Source organism: Muntiacus reevesi, chromosome 9 (assembly GCF_963930625.1).
Source record: "Muntiacus reevesi chromosome 9, mMunRee1.1, whole genome shotgun sequence".
NCBI lineage: Eukaryota > Metazoa > Chordata > Mammalia > Artiodactyla > Cervidae > Muntiacus > Muntiacus reevesi.
In genome coordinates, this window is record NC_089257.1 from 59,793,575 (window position 1) to 59,814,082 (window position 20,508).

Here is a 20,508-nt window from a genome sequence, read left to right on the forward strand (position 1 = left end):
CAGAAACCGACTCACAGACACAGAAAACAAATTTATAGTTCCCAGAGCATAAGCAGGGATAAATTAGGACTCTAGGATTAAAATACACACACTACTATGCATAAAATAAACAACAAGGACCAACGTCATAGCACAGGCAACTATACAGTAGGTCCCCTACATACAAACCTTCAAGTTGTGAACTTTCAAAGACGTGAAAATGCACGTGGTTCCAGCAAGGAACCAGACCCTGAGCCAGCAACGTCAGGCATGAATGAAACTGCAGCTTGCCCTCCGTCTCCTACTGCTGATGATCCTTCAGCTCCACCGTCCCACCTCCTCCCCCTCCTCCAGTCAGCAACTCTCCTTGCCTGTTCACTCGATGCCAGCCCCTGTATGCTAGCTGTTGTGCTGTACCACTGTACTTTTCAAAGTAACTAAACAGTAAGACTTAAAATATTTTCTTCATTTTTGTGTTTGCTTTTGTGTTTCATTTTATAGTTTGTGTATTGTTTGTAGGAAAAGTGTTATAGACCTATTACAATACAGTGTTATATAGCTGATTGTGGTAGTTGGGTATACCAAGGCTAACTTTGCTGGACTTAGGAACAAATTGCTCTCAGAACGTGCAACTTGTTCATATGTAGGGGCCTTACTGTACTCACTATTTTATAACAACCTATAATGGAAGAGAAGATAAAAAAGAATATATATAGATTTATATATGTGCATATATGTATAACTGACCACTCTGCCATACACCTGGAACTAACACAACCTTGTAAGTCAATCAGCTGTATTTCAGTAACATTTCTCTAAGGCTCCATGGAGACACTTACTTCAGCTCGTTGGTTTCCATGCCCTGGGCGATGGCCATGATGATGCCGCCATGGTCCCCCCATGTGTAGTAGTGAGGTCCGGGAAGCGCCTGGAGAGAGAGACAGAAAGTCAGGGCTCATGACACTGCCAGGGAGGTGGCCAGGAAGAAGAGTGCACGCCTTACACACATGCACACACGCACAGGCACACACGCAGCAGGGATGTCACCACCTGAATACAAACGTCCATTCCAGAGCACTTCACAGCCATTATCTCACCTGCTCCACACAGCCCCGGGAGGAACAGAGCAAGTCCTCACATCCCAGTTTTTAATTTCATTTACATATGCCCAGCTGCACCGGGTCCCCGTTGCTGCACGTGGGCTTTCCCTAATTGTGGTGAGCGGCGGGGTTACTCTCTAGTTGTGGCAGGTGGGCTTCTCATTGGGGTGGCATGTGGGCTCAACAGCTGTGGTGCACAGGCTTAAGTTGCCCCAAGGCCGATGGAATCTTCCCGGACCAGGGATTGAACCTGGGTCCCCTGCACTGGACGGTGGATTCTTAACCAGTAGACCATCAGAGAAGTCCCCAATTTTTTTTTGCCAAGTGAAAAAAACTAGAGTTTCTATTAAAAGTGGCAGACTATAAACAGCAAAGGTAGGAATCAAACTCCAATCTCTGACCTTCACCAAACTGTAATTAAAACTTAACCAACTAGGGACTTCTCTGGTGGTCCAGTGGTTAAGGATCTGCCTTCCAATGCAGAGGACACGGGTTGGATCCCTGATCAGGGAACTAAGATCCTACATGCTAAAGGGCAACTAAGCCCATGAGCCACAACTAGTAAGCCTGTGAGCCTCAGTGAGACCCAGCACAGCCCCCAAAAAACAAAGAATTAACCGATTGGAATTCTGGTTCTACCGTGACAGAACAAGCCCACTACAGCCCATCTTTCCTACTAATTACAAACAAAAGCCTTTGGACAAAACAGAAAAAGACAGCTACCTGAGGATGCTGAAAAGTAAACAAAATCAGGCAGCTTGTGAAGGGAACTGAACACCTGGAGACGCCACCCACATGACTGAGGCTTCCTCGTACACCTCTGCCCCGAGGGGATGCCCCAGCCTAGGATACCGCAGTCCCAGGCAGGTGGCTAAAGTTTTATGGAAACTTTCTGCTTAAGCAGACAGGAAAATAAGCTCCTGCAGGATGGAGAGAAAGTAGATGGAATCCCAGAGCGGGGAGTCTGAGGAAGTAAACCCTCTAATTCTGTGTATAGACTCAGATTTCAGCTGACCTCTAAGCTGTACATGTGTGGAACAGACCCAAACCAGCACAGAAAAGACTCAGCAACCTGAACTGAGGTTTCCACAGAATGCAAGACAGAATTTACAGTCCGGATCTGAATAGGTTCATTACATGCTAAAACAAAAATTGCCACATCCTCCAGAAGATTTCATTTTGAGTCTGAGATACAATCCAAAAATCACTCAACATACATACAGATCAGGAAAATGTCTCCAATCCTCCAGGGAAAAGACAATCAGTGGGTGCCAAGCTGAAGATGATCCAAAGGTTGGAATTGCCAAATGGTATAAAACAGTTATAACTGTGTTTCATAACGTAAAGGAAAACACACCTGAAATGAGCAAAAGATAAGAATTCTTCCCAGAGAGGTGGAAACTACTTTAAAAAAAAAAAAAAAAAAGGAAAGAATTCTAGAACAGGAAAATAAAATGTTTGAAATAGGAAAGACACTGATGGGCTCAATGAGAGAATAGAAATGATAAAGGAATTAGTGAATTTAAACATGAATATAGAAGAGGAAAAATGATCTATTTTAAGAACGTACAGAATAAAAGACTTAACAGAGAAAAGCCCTAAAGGCTTGCAGGTCAAAAGGTCTAACAGGTATAATTGGAGGCCATGATGAACAGGAGAAAGGAGCTGAAGCAGAAAAAAATACTTGAAAAAATAATGGCCGAAAATTCCCCAAATTTGATGAAAGAGATAAATTTATAGATTCAAGGTAACACTAAGCACGAAGAAAATTATACCTAGAAACATCATAACAAAACTGCTGAAAACCAAAGATAAGAAAACAATATCAAAGCATCTTAAGAAAGATGACATGATACATACATGAAAACGGTAACCAATGATTATAGATTTCGCATCAGAAGAGGGCACGTCTTCAAAGCACAGAGGCACCTCAGAGATACTGTAGGTTCAGTTCCAGGCCACCACAAAGACACAAACCACCATGAAGCAAATCACATAGTTTTTTGGTTTCTTAGTGCTTATTAAAGTTATGTTTGCACTAAACTACAGTCTAGTAAGTGTACAATAGCATTATGTCTAAATAAAACAATGTACATACTTTAATTTTAAAATGTTTTATTGCTCAATGGAGTAGAACAGAAAGCCTTAAAATAGATTCACACATATATGGCCAATTGATTTTCAAACAGGCACCAAGGCAATTCAATGCAGGAAAGAGAAGTCTTTCCATCAGGGGATACTGGACCAACTGAATGTCTACAAGGAAAAATGAGTATCAACCCTTCACTCGTACCAGATACACAAATTAACTCAAAATAGATCATAAACCTAAACCTAAAGCCTAGAACTATAAAACCTGTAATAGAATAAATAGGGGACAATCTCTGCAACCATGGAAAGGGCAAACATCTCTCAGAACAACAAAGAGCATAAAACACTGGAGAAAAGAACTGATAAATTAGATAAATAAAAACATCGAGTCTTCAAAAGACACCATGAAGAAAATTTTAAACAACAAGCCACAGACTGAGAAAATATTTGTAACACACATAAAAAGACTTAAATCCAGAATATATATTTTTCAGAAAAACCTCTTACAGCTCAATAAGACAACCTAATTCTTTAAAATAGGTAAAATATCTGATCAGACACTTCAAAAAAGAAGATCTTTTACATGGCCAATGAGCACATGTAAAGAAGTTCAACATCATTAGTCAGAGAAATGCCAATTAAAGCTACAATGAGATATCAAATGCACTTATTAAAACGCCTAAAATTTAAAATGTTGACCTTATCAAGGGTTGGCAAGCATCTGAAGCAATCAGAACTCACACACTGCTGGTGGAAATGTGAAATGGTACATCCACTTTGGAATACAATTTGATATTTTAAAACACTTTGGTAATTCCTTTAAAAGTTAAATATATACCAATTAGATTGCCCACTCTTTTCTTTCTGCAGTATCTAACCAAGAGAAATTAAATATATATGTCCACCTAAAAAACATGTAATTAAATGTTTGTAACAACTATACTGTAATCAGCAGAAACGAGAATGTCCATCAACTGACAAATGGATAAAGAAATTGTGGAATATCCACAATTTCCACAAATGGATAAAGAAATTGTGGAATTCCACAATTGTGGAATATTACAATGGGATAGTAATCAACAATAAAAAAGGACAGAACCACTGATAAATGAAACAACATGAAAGAACCTCAAAATCCTCACAGTGAGAGCTAGCAGTCAGGCCAAAAGACCGCACAGTGTGAGTCCATTTACACAGAATTCTAGAAAATGTTAATAACCTGGAGGAACGAGGGTAGAGAGAGGAATGAATCACAGAGGAGACATAAAGATACTTTGGCGGGGCGATGAAGTGGTCTTAATTGTGGTGTGTTGGTGAAGAGGTAGTGAGGGTGATCAATTCTGATCAAATCATATACTTCAAATACGTGCAGTTTATTGTATCTCTATATGCCTCAATAAAGTTGTTGTTTTTTAAGGAACTCTGTGAATCTGAGGCTTTGCCCACCTAATTAGCAGTATGAACAGAAGGGGAACAAGAATTCTAGTCATCAGTTTTCTAGGCAGCATCTGTCAACTGCATCCCATTTCTTCTTCCCGGGCCACCACTGATTCCCTTCACACAGTCAAGACTGTCCCTCTTAAGAGAAGGCTGCCCACGGGGACTCAGATGTCCCCTCACCCAGACACTCAATCTTTTCATCCCCTCGTTAGTTCTCTGCTAGATCCAAAAACATGGTCCCTTGTGGGATGGCCACCTCTTGGCAGGCAGGGAGCGTGCCGGGCGGGAGGCACTGACAGCTGCTCCCCCATCAGCCGGAGGACCCCACTTCCCTGCAGGAGGAACGAGACACCGCTTTCTCCCCAGAAGGAAATCACTTGCAGATGTTCAAATTCCAGATTACACCAACATCAGAAGGTACAAACCAACCACAAGCCTATCTGCAGAGGAAAGAACACCCAATTTCAAAAGGAATGTCCGGCTCCAGGGGAGAGGAAAACCACTGCTTAATCGCTCCCATGGGGGTGGGACGAGGATGCCCCCAAAATTCCAAACTGTTCACACGTTTTTGACTACTCTGGACTTAACAGTCTCCTTCATCCAAATACAGAATTAGGTTCTCTACCATGCTGTAGAGTGTATCTCTGTCTCTCTGTCTCTGTCTCTGTCTCTCTCTCTCTCTCACACACACACACACACACACACACACACACACACACACGATGTCTGGGTCCTACATCTCTCAGCTGGAGGAATGGTGAGCCCTACCCCAAATGAGATAAGGTATGTACAGGTCTGTAAACTGCAAAGACCCAAATAAATGTTGGGTATGATTTCTGCTTCCCATACGGAGTATTTCTCTATGAAACTGCACAAGCTGCATTCCCAGGAAAGGCACCGTGAGGATGGGAGCTGTCTACTGGCTCTGCTGACAACCCCTCAGCCTTCCTGAGATCATGCCCGGCTGGCGGGAGATCTGGGGGGTTCTACCCCAGCAGCTCCCCACATGCACAGCAGAGCGTCGCTGACAGCAGCACCTACAGAACAAGGCCAGATGCCTGTCTCCCTGGTGAGGGAAAAAATGCCTTTTTGTTTTACAAGTTTGGAAATTCTCTAATGCCCAAGGCTGAGTTAGCACTGTGGAACTAGAGTACTAGCCCTTCAGAACTGGTATAATCGATTCCTGAGAATCCAACCTTAGTCACACGAACTTAAGGCAGACACCGCGTCCCTCCACAGCACAGAATGTGCCACAGCACGCAAAGAAAAGGAAGTAACGAGGTTCCGATGTGATACCACTACATTACAATCTGCTGATGGATGCAGCAAACCCTTACTGAGCACCCTGTGTCCATACTAGACGCTGTTAGTCCCAGGGCTAAAGAAGTGACAAGACAGACAGCACTTCATTCTCATGGAACTTGTCATCTTGGAATGTTTACCCAAATTCACAGGTTTTTTTTTTTAAGTCTGTTTTTGATTCAAAGTAACATTTTTAGCAAAATCACGAGCCCACATTATGGAGTGCGATAACAAATCAGTACAGCTGACCCTGTGTGTGGCTCCAGGTACCTCTCTAATTTTCATAATCACACTTGGCTTTGTGGGCCCCCCACCACAGGCCATGTGCGCCCCTGACACATCAAGACACGGCCCACGTTCTCACACTAACAAGAACAGGGGTGTGGGGGGAGGGAGCTGACCTCTCGCCACCGGGCTCCAGCACTGCTGGAGATATATACGTTGGTCTTGCTTGCCAGGTTCTTCCCCACCGAACCTAAAATGCAAGAAGAGCGATTATTCCTAAGGTCAAGAATACAACAGTTTATCACCCGGCCCAACCAGAGCTGCTGAGTCCTCTAGCAACCAGCACATCTCAGGACCACAAACAGCCACGCTGCCCTAGGTGGCGGGGGTCCCTGTGTACGCAGCTGCACGCAAGCCAGCAGCTAAACCCATCAGTGATGACAGGCAAAGTCAACTCACCAGTGGCGATGATGAGCCCGGGCGCCGACTCCTTGGACAGGATGGGCATCCTCCGAAGCTGGAGGCTCAGCAGCTGGCTGAGCCGCTGGGCCAGGTGGAGGGAGCAGCCCTGGGAGAGCTGCAACACAAGTTCAGCTGCTGTCATCACGTGATGTGCCCCCAGTCTCCCTCTAAAGGCCGAGGCCTCCTCTGCCCACACTGCAGTTGGCACAGAGGAAGGAGACTTGGCCCAAAAGAGACCAGAGCCACAGCCAGGCTGCCCCCACCCTCACCCCAGATGGACATGATCATCTGAACCACGTAAATGCCACTCATGGGAGAAAAGAGAAAAATGCTAAGGAAAAAAAATTCCTTCTGAGACTCTCAGAGAACAGCAGATAGAAATCAGAGCTATATATAAACAGGTAGTCTCAGTTCAGTTCAGTCGCTCAGTCGCGTCCGACTCTTTGTGACCCCATGGACTGCAGCATGCCAGGCCTCCCTATCCATCATCAACCTACAAGGAACTATTGTATAGCATGGAGAACTATACTCAGTGCCAAAAAGGGAAAAGAATCAAAAGAGTAGACACAGGTATATATCTATGTATGTATGTGTAACTGAATCACTTTGCTGTACGTCTGAAACTAACACAACATTGTAAATCAACTATAATTCAATGCAAATTTTGAAAGAAAGAAGTCAATGCCAACTTAAGTAGATGTGAAAGCTATCCCTCTCTCAGTGTTACCCAGCATTTCTCTTATGTCACTCAGAGAAATGAAATGATTTCATGGTACTTATCTTCTAAGTCACTGGAGATGCATTTCAAATATGATTTAAGCAACTCAGTCAGAAGGAAAACCAAGACTCAAAAGTCAGAAAGTCTTACTGATACACTTCCAGATGTACAACATATGAGATATAAACACCGCAAGATCCACATGAAATTTTTTTAAGTAGTCTGCATTTGTACAGAAAGTCTTCAGGTGTCCTCTGCAAGACTTGAAGTTATTCCAACTGGCCTCCAGGACTTACGTTCAAATTTCAATAGTTCTGCAAACAAGGTCTTTTGCTATAGGATCATGTGATGCCCAACTCTCCAGCCAGAAAATGAGTGTCAAATGTTACTTAGCCTCGTCTAGTATTCTAGATAGGGTATCTCTATTTGTGCTTATTTTACAGGTCAAAACTGACATGATTTGCTAGATATACTTACTTTTATAACAAAAGGATTTCTCTAACAAATATCTGTCTTAAAACAAGGAGGGGGGCCCTTCCCGGTGGTCCGGTGTTTAACACTCTGCACGTCCAATGCGGGGGCATGCATTTGATTCCTGGTCAGGGAACTAGATCCCAAATGTCACAACTGAGACTTAGCACAGACAAAAAAATAAATTTTTCTAAAAAAAAAAGAAAATGGAAGTGTAGAGCATCATATAAAGCCAGGGATCACAGTCATTGACTTCTTTCCAGGAAAAAGGTAGGGGCTGCTTGGGTGAATGGGAACCCTGAATGAGGCCAAAAAACACATTTGAGGATCATGAGCTTTTTAGATGAAGCCACACGTAAGGAAAACAGTAGAATCCTAAGTTATATTCAGGAAAGAATTTTATAAGACATTCCTCAGAAATAATAACTTATGGCACAGGTTCTCAGAACAGTAAGAGTGGAACTACAGTTCTAAGTGTTTTTAAACAATCCAAACAAGAGCGTAGCATCTATACCTCACAATTGATTTTCTCTCCATATTCCGTGAAGGCTGGGGCCTGAAGGAATTCCCAGGTCCCGCCTTTGTCAAAGGTGATAACGGATCTCATGTTCTCCTCATTCATGGAGCCACTGATGAGCGTGGCGATGTAGACCCCCTGTAAGCCCTCCACTCGATGGAAGTCAGCAAATGGTTCACTGGCAAAATACCTACAATAAGAGAAAATAAACAGTGTGATTTGCTAAGGATATTTTTATTTTAAATAACAAAATTAAACCATTTTTTAAGTTTTTTTTTTAATGTGGACAATTTTTAAAGTCTTGATTGACTCTTAAAATATTACTTCTGTTTTACGTTTTGGCTTTTTAAACGTCGCAAGTCACGTGGGATCTCAGCTCCCCAACCAGGGACTGAAACTGCACATTCCCTGCACTAGAAGGCGAAGTCTCAAGCCCTGGACCACCAAGGAAGTCCCCACAAAATTTAACCATTTTAAAGAAGATTCACTGGCATTAAGTATCTTCCTTAATGTTATGCAACCATCATCACTATGTAGCCCCAGACACTTCTATCATCCCAAAGGGAAACCCTGTACCCCCTGGTAGTCACACCCCACTTTCCCTTTCCATTCCAGATGCTGGCAACCACTAATCAGTTTTCTGTCTCTATTTGCTGTTGCTATTCAGTCGCTAAGTCTAGTCCAACTCTTTGTGACCCCATGGACTGCAGCATGCCAGGCTTCCTGTCCTTCACTATCTCCCGAGTTTGCTCAGACTCATGTCCAAATTGAGTCAGTGATGCTATCCAGCCATCTCATCCTCTGTTGCCCGCTTCTCCGCCTGCCCTCAATCTTTCCCAGCACCAGGGTCTTTTCCAATGAGTCAGATCTTTGCATCAGGTGGCCAAAGTATTGCAGCTTCAGCATCAGTCCTTCCAACGAATATTCAGGACTGATTTCCTTTAGGATAGACTGTTTTAATCTCCCTGCAGTCCAAGGGACTCTCAAGAGTTTTTTCCAGTACCACAGCTCGGAAGCATCTTTACCACTCAGCCTTCTTTATGGTCCAACTCACATCCGTACACAACTACTGGAAAAACCATATCTTGGACTTGCTTATTCTGGACATTTAATATAAATATAATTATACAATTGTATCTTTTGTATCTGGTTACCTTCCCTTACTGTAATGTTTTCAAGGTTCATCCATGTTGTATCAGTACTGTATTCCTCCCCATGGCTGAATAAACTGCCTTTTTTTTTAAGTGATTTTTTTTTTAACTTTGCAGGCCAAGGTGCTCATCTGACCAATTACTCCTCACATGGGGTTCAGAATGATGAATATAACACAGAAGAGTTGATGTGAGAGTTACATTTATTTCTCTACTAACAATATTGACCCCAAATCCTCCAGTGAGCCCAGATCAACAGGAAACAATAAACCAAACTCACCAGATACTAATTATAGTACTGGCCTGTTCACAATAGCCCAAGACATGAAAACAACCTAAATGTCCATCAACAGATGAATGGATAGAGAAGATGTGGTACATATATACAATGGAATACTACTCGGCCATAAAAAAGGAATGAAATAATGTCATCTCCAGCAACATGGATAGACCCAGAGATGATCATAAGCAAAGTAAGTTAAAAAGAGAATGACAAATAGCACTTGCATGTGGAATCTAAAATAGGACACAAACAATCCTATCTATGACATAAAGACAGACTCACAGACATGGAAAACAGACCTGTGGCTGCTGACAGGGATGGGATAGAAAAGGATTGAGAGTTCGGGGTTAGCAGATGCAAACTATTTTATATATAGGCTGGATAAACAACTAAGGCCTAACTGTATAGCACAGGGAGCTATATTCAATATACTGTGAGAAACTATAGTGGAAAAGAATATGTGTGTGTGTTTGTGTGTGTTTGTGTACATAAATGAATCACTCTGTCATACAGCAGAAATTAAGACAACACTGTAAATCAACTAGACTTCAATTTAAAAAAAAATTATAGTGCAGTGCTGAGGCTTACAATTTAACCCAGTCTATAGAACTACAGCTAAGGGGTTACACTGTCCAGATACTTACAATTAATTAGCCAACACCCTGATCAGACAGAAGCCCATAGGATTTGTCAGGGAACAGAGCAGAAGCCTTCCCAAAGACACTGTACATCCAACAAGGATGGCTCCGGAAACCTTGAGGTTATGCTTATTAACAGGGAAACAGAGACAAAGGCCTCCCTGGCCTTAACTGCTACGCCCAGATCCTGCAACTTCCCTGAGCAGTAGTTTTACACTAACATGGTACACGTTCTAAGGACAGATCCCCAAGAAAGAGTAGCCACAGTTCACACGTGGCTTTTAAAACTGGAAGCACGTCCTTTACTTGGAGAGTTCTGAGCCACCGGGCTTTGTTAATAAAAACAAAACAAAACACACAGAACTGCACTTTCCTGTTATCTGTCACATAAATCTGAAGCAGGAAGACTGTTTCTCCTGTTCAGACAGAAAGATGCATACACAAGTGGCAGGGCCACCCTGCCGGAGAGACAGAGCAGGTCCTCCAGAAATCACCGGTGCTGAGACCAAATGTTCCGACACTGGTTTCCTTAGTTCCGGTTTACTTGGTTTTCAGTTGCTTCCGTAGGAACTGGCCCAGGTCTGTTACCCACCTTGCCCTCTATTTACATGACTCTCCTGCTTGTGATCCTACTATTGTGAGGGTCACCACGGGCTTCTTCCAATTTATCTGGGAGGTCTGAGTTTCTCTCGTCTCGAGGAGCCCTCACTAGAGTGAGTAGCCATTCCCTCCTCCAAGGGATCTTTCCAACCCAGGGATTGAACCCACGGCTCCTGCATTACAGGTGGGTCTTTTACCATCTGAGCCATCAGGAAGCCTCTGACCATTTCCATCATCTCCATTGCTACTGCTCCAGGTCCAGCCAACCTCAACCTCCAGTGGCCCAGATTTCAGGAGTGATCTCACAGCTGGACCGCCCAGTTTGCAAGTCTGCTAATTTCCACACAGCATCTAGCATGGCTTCTTTAAAAGATAAGTCACATGAGTATCCACTGAAAATAATCTATGACACTGCCCATTTATGTTTTAAGCACTTTTCTTTATATAATGCGATTCACATTTTTAAAATGGTGTCCAAAAAATGTAACAGGCTAAATCAAATGATGTCCACCTTCTGGTCAAAACCCTCCATCATGCTTAGGAGAAAAAAAAAGAGAGAGATCTTGCTATGCTCTTGAGGGCCCTGTGCAATCTAAACCCTGCTTTCTTGGTTCCTGTGTCTTAGGGATGCTCTCTCCAGTCCATCAACTGGTTGATCCACCCTGGCCTCCACACTGCTCTTAAACTACTCAAGTCCCACCCCAGAGCCCCTGTGCCTACTGTTCCTCGACCTGCAAGGCTCCTCCCCAGGTGATGTGCCCAGCTCCCTCTCCTGTGTAATTCAGGCACCTGCTTGAACATCCTCCTCCTAGAACAGCCTTCCATGACAGGCTCATAAAAAGCAATGCCCTTGTAACCCTCTGTCCTCTTATCTCACTTTATTTTTCTTCTCAGCACTCAGCATTATCGGCAGAGCATGTATTTGTTTCTATTTTGTCTTCCCACAATTAGAACAAAACGCCACAGATCAGGGAGCTTGTTCCAAGTTCTCCTTGCTCCATACTGCATGGCTGTACACGCAAAGCCTCCAGGCACTGAACGGCAGCATCCTTGCTGAATGAACTGGCAACTTGCAGAGGGACAGTGGGCAGCAAGGACATGCCCTCTGACCTGAGGTTCATGGCGCTGGAGCCAGCCCTCACTGCAGACCAGCCAGTTCTGCCAGCTGGCTCTTCCCAAGAGCAGAGGGCAACCTTAATCACAGTGAGACGCACACAAGAATGGTCTGTCACAGACAAAGCAGAGTCAATGACCTCGCGCCACTGATGGGTCACAGAGCCGCCCAGGCGGCATGGCATCCACCCCTGCGCAGTCCTGACTCCTCCACGGTCCCGAGAACACTGTTACAGCAGGCCTGCTCCTGGCACGTGACGGACGTACTGATAAAGGACCTTTCCACAGATACCACAGAACAATACCTTGCAATTACCGGGGTGGGAGCAAAAGAATAATGATGTTAATTAACCAGAGTCACGTGGAGGAAGGGCCTTGTAGACACACACGCCAACTGGCCCAGAGGTGGTGGTGACGTTTTGCCAGTGCTCTTTCCCGCTGGGTCTGAGACCACAAAACCAAGTAACTGAATGAAGGAACCCCAAAGGAGTGGCTGACACAGTGAGTGATTCTAAGGGTCACCCAGCGCAGCGGGGCTCAACCTCTGCACCGCATAAACATGCGGGGACTTCCCTGGCGGTCCAGTGGTTAAGAATCCTCCTGCCAATGCAGGGGACACGGGTTCGATCCCTGGTCTGGGAGGATCCCACATGCCTCGGGGCAATTAAGCCCATGCGCCACAACTACTAAGCGTGTGCTCTAGAGCTGGTGCTCCAAAAAAAAAGAAAGCCACCGCAATGAGAAGTCCGTGCACTGCAACTAGAGAGGAGCCCCCACTCTCCGCAACCGGAGAAAGCCCAGCAGCAGCAACGAAGACCCAGTGCAGACAGAGATGAATTAGTTAAAGTTGTTTCAAAAATTAAAAAAGAAGATCCTCAAGTGCCTGTCACACCTCAAACCAGATAAAAAACGTAATGTCTGGGAAGGTGAACCAGTAATCACTGGGGCTTCTGAAACCACCCCCAGGGAAGCCCAAATGTTCAGCGGATGCTGAAAACCAGCCGACGAGAGTTCGCGCCGGGTAAGAAAGCAGGCGGCGGCCCCGCCTACCGGGCTCCTTACCTCACCAGGGTGTCACTGCCTGCCCCCGCGGGACTGTAATAGAGTACGTTCTCCAAGGACAGGGAGAACTTCAGCCCATCTGCCTCCGAGATGTACAGGTTGGTGCGGTTGTTACTGTGACTTACACACACGAACACCTGGTCCTCGGAGGCGTCTGCGATGTAATATTCCTTTAGCATCAAAAAATCAGAAAGACACAAGTCAAAACAAACACATACGCCCTATGGAAGGTCCCTATGCACACACAAGCAAGGGCTTCCTAGTGTCCCAGTGAGAAGGGCAGTCTTGGAGCCCACGAGAGCCTCCCCGCCTTGGGAAAGAAGCTTGGCTGACTCTCTTTAGAGACCCTGAGGCTGTCCTGCGGCTGGAGCAGACTCCTTATCGGTAGATGGGGCACAAAATAAGAATGGGCCTTGAACTTCAAAAACGACCTAGAAATCACTTTTACGTAATGATGTCTCCCTATCGTTACTACAAAGCATAATGCAAATTAATGTGCATTTCCTTCCCTCTCATTTCCTCTAAGATGACTACAGCAAGGCAGAACCCAGAGAAGGCGAGGAACTGACAAACATGTTCTCCATCACATACTCCTCTGAGCTACTAATCTTCCATCGCACCAGGCCCTGGCATCAAGGCCTTCAAATGCCACCTCCTCCCCGCAGTCACTTCTCTGATGACCCAGCTCTCAATGACCTTTCCTATGGTTCTCTACGTCCTGACTCACGCTCCACAGTCAAGCCTTTGACTGTACATGGTTTCTTCCTCTGCTCTGTTCTTGGACTCTCCAACCCATCTGTTTCTAAAAGGGTGAGACTCCAATCCTGTCCCCTTATGGAACCTCGCCATCTGTGAGCAACACAGCAGGTACTTAATGAATAACTGCTGCTGTCCCTACCCTCCCATTCCTTCAGCACGGGCACACTGAGCCCATTGACTCTGGCTCCAAACCTCTCTGCCAATCCTTCTCCACTTCAAGCAAATTAAGGCTCCCATTCAGCTCCACTTCAAAAAGTGAAGAGGGAAAAAACAGACCAAGATGCCCAAAGCATAGAGACTAATCCAGAAAGTGACTCCAGGGAGCCTCCATCCAATATCCTCCCCCCATCACCCTCCCCTGACCTCTGCCTGAGGACAACAGCACTCCTCCCCACCCCCCACCGCGGCCCCCACTCACATTAATAGGATGTCTTGTGACAAACTGGGCTGCTCGCATGGGCTTCCGGCCAAAGGAGACCCAGAGCTGGACAGAGGATGGTTGTGGACTGCCGAAGAGATGCTGCCAAGGAAGAGGAGGAGAAAAATATCAACTGTGCCATAGGATAATCATTCAGAGCAAGTGTAAAAGGAAGCAGGAAAGTCAGATCCCTCTGATTCTACTAAAAACACTAAATAGTGTGACCACAAATGCACATTTTGCAACATTTGCCGTCAGTGAGCAGCTTGGGCTGTACCACTCTATCCTAGATACCTGGTCTGCAGTAGATGCAGACACTCCAGGCACGACATCAAGAGAAAGGACAAAGTGTGAAGGGAGAACTTGAGCTTGGGGAGGGGGGCGGGGGCCGCCAAAGCTTAAGCAGACAGCAAAAGGGAGGGGGGCTGTGTGATGAGGCTGGAGAGACAAGCTGGATGCAACATGCCCCCAAACCACCAGAGGGTGAGGTCCGCCACACACCTGACATGCATACGAAACATCCTCTTCCCCTTTCTACTATTTCCAGATCACAAGGATCCCCGAGTCACAGGGCTTTAATTTTTACCAACAGTTGAGGGAATTGTCACTGATTCTATTTTTCAGTCTTTTAATCCTTCTCATTGATTAGGGTCTTTTGCTACAATATGTTTTCTTTGGTAGAGACAGAGTACTCCATGGGATGCTGACCATGCATGTGATGCTGATCACACTGTTTCAGGGATATTCATCACAGCTGGGAGCTTGCTCATGTGTGTAAAAGCACTAAATTCAGAGTTAGCGCTCAATTTCTCTAGGTTCCAATTTCTGTGTGTTTAGTCGCTCAGTCGTGTCGCTTTGCGACCCCATGGACTGCAGCCCACCAGGCTCCGCTGTCCATGGGGATTCTCTAGGCAAGAAAACTGGAGTAGGTTTCCATTCCCTGCTCCAGGGAATCTTCACAACCCAGGGATCAAACCCAGGTCCCCCAGATTGCAGGCAGATATTTTACCATCGCTGAGCCACTAGGGAAGCCTAGGTTCCAGTGTATCCCTCTATAAATTGAGAAGTTGATTTGAATGAGGACTTGGGGTATGGGTTTAAATGATCTAGGAACCCCATAAATATATATGCAAATTTTCTGTGTGGATGCACTCACTCACTTTGCTAGGGAGGATATATACATTTTAGAAGTTTCTCAAAAGGGCCAGTGAGCCAAAAAAGAGTAAGAAACACTGCAAAAGCTCCATGTGTCTCTTTCCAGTTCTGCAAGTCTGTGACCGGGAACTGGAGGCCAATACTGCACGTCTAGGAGAACAGACAGGGAGGCCCAACCTCGTGTGGACATCCTCATGGACATGACCATCATCCAACTTGAATGTCGGGATCCCCAGCCAGAAACAGTGAGTTTGGCTTCACTTACCCTCGACTATGCTGCTACTGTGTATTACAGATTTTTAACTCCTACAGAGTATAGAAGATTTCAAGTTTTCTTTTTTTTTTTTGATGTCACGTTTTCTGGACTGTATTATGACAACTGCTAAATACTCCATGCTCAAGTATGTCTAACAAATTCTGTGAAGAGCAAGCTGATGAACGTGGAGTTGTTTTCTACTCACCTGAGCAGCTGAATGTACACACACACACACACACATTTTTCCCAAGCCACCACTTAACACTGGTTAAAAGTAGTTTGTTTTAAAGAAGCCAGGCAGAGAAGTACAGAAGACTGCCTTCCCAAAATGGCACCCTGAAAATTACATAATAGCCTGTCCACAGTAGGGGGTTATAGAAATGATGGATTGATTAAAAACACACACACACACAGAAAAACACAAAATGTATCACCCGAGTGACAGAGTTCCCAAAATTGCTATGCATAACTTCCAAAAGCCCTCCTTAAGTCAATAAAGCTTTATAGCTATGTATCAAGGTCAGATGATTTAAGCCACCCTATATAAATCCTTATGAATGTATATATAATTACACAGATACCAGTGAAACATTTTTTCATGCTTTATGTTTTTTCACCACTTCCTACTGCAGTTATACCTGAGAAAGGAGCCATTTCTCTCAGTGACACTCAAGCCCATCGTTAGCTTTTGTTCGTTTGCTTCCTGGGTTTGTTTTGATCGGCTGTGTCACACAGCGTGCAGGATCTTAGTTCCCCAACCAGGGAGCAAACCCATGGCCCCTGCGTTGGGAGCACAGAGTCTTAACCACCAGACCAACAGGGAAATCCAAGCCCATCACCAGTTAAATGTTCTTAAAGGTGATTGCTGGGAGATGTGAGAATGGACAGCAAGATATAAATGCAAGAGTACTAAGGTCATGAAAAACCTCTAAATACATCCATCCCACTTCATTCTGGGAGAAGTATTCCTAAGTCTAGTTAGGTTCACTTCTAAAGCATTTGTAGACAAGTTAGTGTACTATTTTACCACCACCAAGAAAAGTATTAACAATAAAACTATGACACAGTATTAACGGCAAGATGCATTTCTTAATAAACCATTGGTGATACTGGATTTCTCGTCATCGTTATTATAGAAGTAAAATACAGTATACTCATGAAAAATCCAACAGTACAGACAGCTATAAGGTAAAATACAGATCTGTTTCTTCTCTTAAGTGCCCACTGGTAACTAGCTCTGGGCCATTCCTTCAGAGACGCCCCGTGCCATCACCTATGAGTATATTTACACAGTGACAGACATTGTACCACTTGCAACAACATCCATCAGCCCTTTCCTCCTTAGCAAACCCTGACAACCACCCAAATAAAAGCCTAAGGCTCTCTTTCTTTTGGACAACTCTGTGTGGTCATGTTACTGAGGACCAGTCAATGAGACATGAACAGACTCTTGTGCTGGGTTTCAAGGAAAGCTGTTGAAAGGGACTGAATCAGCTGGGAGGGGTCCTATTTTGGCCTTTCTATCTGTCCTCATTCTCCTGACTCCAACAGACTCGAAGCCTAGTGTAAATGTCAGGGACCATGAGGGAGTGTGTGGAAATTATTCCTTTGGATGGTCAAAGAGCAAGATAGAGGCTTGGGGACTTCCCCAGTGGTCCAGTGGTTAGGCCTCTACTCTTCCAATGCAGGGGGCACAAGGTCAATTCCTGGTCAGGGAAATGCCATGTGGGCAGCCAAAAAATTAAGAAAAAGAGGCCAGGAACACCATGGCACCAACATGCCAGCCCTAGCTTTCAGCAGCACTAAAGGGAGAAAAATAAACCTCCATCTTGGCGAAGGCACTTTTATTTCTAGTCTGTTAAGAGTAGCCAAATACATCGCCAAATTGATACATGCAAATTTCTTTTTCACATACAACTGGATCATGACAGAAATATGGCTGTGAAACTCATGAGAGAAATGGTATTATGTAACACTTTTTTCATTAACAGAGTATCTTACTGTTTTACAATTTAACTTTTTCCATCAGCGGTGTATCTTAGACATCTTTGATTTAACAGCTATTAATGGCCATTTAGTGCTTCATTGAAGAAGCACTCTTCAATGAACGTACTTGTATGAATTACCTTTTTCACAGCTACAGGAGAAAATCTGTAAGATGCATTATTAGAATTCCTAGGTCAAATTTTCCATTTTGACAGAAAGCATAAATGGCCTTCCTGAAAGGCTATTCCAGTTAATACATCTACCAGCACACAAACTTTCACCAACAACTAGGAATTATTTAAATGTTTTAATTTACAGTAATATTATAGGGCCTCTGAATTCATAGGAAGATATTTTTCATTTGGTGTTTTCATTTCTGAAAAGTAAAAAACAAATATAAGAATCTGAATAATCTGAATTTCAGAGTCTGAGTTTACATTTATGCTTGAGATTAAGTCAATAGCCAAAAAAAAAAAAGGCAGGAGAAGAGAGCAGAAGGGAACTAAATATGATATATTCTTGCCAAATGAAGGCCAAAAGATGTCACAGTGATCTATTCAACTGAAAGTTTCAGATAAAATTGGTGGGAGAAATGAGGGACCCAAGGCACGTGGCAGACGAAGACATGGGTTCAGAAGCACCTGGGCCGTAACATATGCTGCCACTTTCTCTTTGAAGCAGTGACAAAGTGTCAGCAAAATATCATTCACCTTCATGTTATCTATACCTAATAATTAATAGATAAAATGATATATCTGAGATTTAGTTTAAAATAGTCCAAGAAAAAATAAGTAGTGAATAGACAGTTGAAAAGAGATTAGCAAACATAGATAGTCTTGAGACTGAATAAAGGCACAAGGGGAGGTCATATCAGCACACACACACAGAAATTTTTTTTTGTAGATGTGGAAACAATAAAAAGTTTGCAGAGTTAATATTAACTGAAAGCACTTCTGGAATGGCAGAGGAAAGAACTCTAAAAATCCACTCATCCATGCAAACAAGAGCATTGACAAAATTTCTCAAAATCAACTTTTTCAGAATCCTGAAAATTAAATAAAAGCTTGCAAAAATTCAAGGAGCATTTATTCAAGGCAATGACTGAAGCTCAGCAAGAACAGTGAACTTGGTGATGTTTCAACTTGTCCTGATCCCAACCCTTCTTTCTCTAGCTGAGGTACTAGTAGCGTGGGAAACCCACAGCATCACAGCCACAATCGCTATGAAAACCAGCAGCCCAGGAGAGGACAGAACAGGTTTGGAGCTCCCCAAATGCCCCACAGCCAGAGACTGTCAGATTTTATCTGCCTGGTGACTCGCTTGATAGCTGCATTCTCGGGCTGTCTCCTCAAATAACCTGACTCAGCCCTCTCTACACACAGACCTACAGCCTGGGCATTGACGGGGAACACGACAAGTGGTGAGTGTTTCAACACCACATCTGCCAGAGAAACGTTAGCACCTGGAGCTCACAAAAGGTGAACTAAAAAGCACAAAAGGAAAAATGGGAGAAGATGTCCATAGGAGCCCTTGATAAGCTCTGAAACATTCCAAGGAATTTACAAGGTCACACGCATGAAGGCCTGTGTTCTGCTCAGCAAAGAATGGAATTCTTAATAACCTTGAGTCTCCACACAAACAAGAAGTGAAGACTAAGGCAGAGCTGGCGAAGGCGCGGAAGGCATGCCCCCAACACACACTCAGAGGCCCTCAGCAAAGGCCGACAGACGACTGGCTGAAAGCACTTTAGGAAATCACTGATCACCAGCTGACCACTAGTGGTCAGGACTTCACCCAATGAAGGATGTAAACTTTACAAAATTAATGCAGGAAACTCACAACACAAAACCCAAACAAGGCAACAATAACACTAAGAAAAGGCAACAACAAAAAGCCCTGGGAAGGACTTACCCTGATATGAAGAGTTGCCACAGTATATCACTTAAAATATCTGGTTTTCCACCAAAAAATGAAAAGCAAACACACACAACAGTCAATGCAACCTGTTCTTGAGGAAGACCAGATGCTGGACCTAAAATCTAAATCCTCTATCCTAAACACAGTCAAAGAACTAAAAGAAATAACATATCAAGAATTTAAAAGGGGGACTTCCCTGGTGGTCCAGTGGTTAAGACCCAACACTTCCAATGCATGGAACTAAGATCCCACATACCTCAAGGTGCAGCAAATAATAATAATAATAATGTCAAGAATAGGAAAATCCATAAGGCAGAAAGTAGATTCCTGGTTGCCAGGGGCTGGAAAGAGAGGAGCAGAAAGTACTGCTAGTGGGTATGAGGTTTCCTTCACAGGTCATGACAATGCTCTGGATTTAGATGGTGGTGAGAAATATCTGACCTTACGAACATACTAAAAATCACTGAACTGTACACTTTACAAGGGTAAATGTTAACGGATATGAATCATATCTCAATACTGGTATTATAAAAAATCAATTTTAAATGAATTGGTATTATAGTGTCACTTTTAATCCGTAAACACATTTGAACTTTATTGTTGTATATGGAGTTACAAGCGTTAGGTGCTTATACCTATGCCTATGTTCAGATACATTTAAGCAATGTCATAATTAAAATAATTTGTCAACGCTTGGATTTTGGTTGGTTATCCTAAAAGTCACACTTCAACTGTGGTCAATCTCTCATGTAGAAGCTCACAGTTATGAGGCAATTACGAGGTTTTTCTGTTATCTCTATCAGCATTAAGGACTTAAAAATAGCATAACCATGGTTAGAAATTGGTTTCCAATAGTGAAATTAGT

General features: G+C 43.7%; 1 protein-coding gene across 2 annotated transcripts in view; it reads right to left on the minus strand.

Moving 5' to 3' along the window:
* SORL1 (sortilin related receptor 1) overlaps nt 1-20,508 on the minus strand; it is a 157,249-nt gene that overhangs the window by 91,681 nt on the left and 45,060 nt on the right. For both annotated transcript variants that reach the window (XM_065944636.1, XM_065944635.1), the window contains exons 7-12: nt 14,330-14,431; nt 13,153-13,322; nt 8,303-8,495; nt 6,597-6,714; nt 6,314-6,387; nt 819-907 (exon numbers count right to left, since the gene is read on the minus strand). In XM_065944636.1, coding sequence (XP_065800708.1) covers nt 819-907; nt 6,314-6,387; nt 6,597-6,714; nt 8,303-8,495; nt 13,153-13,322; nt 14,330-14,431 — 746 coding nt within the window. The remainder of the gene's footprint in view (nt 1-818; nt 908-6,313; nt 6,388-6,596; nt 6,715-8,302; nt 8,496-13,152; nt 13,323-14,329; nt 14,432-20,508) is intronic.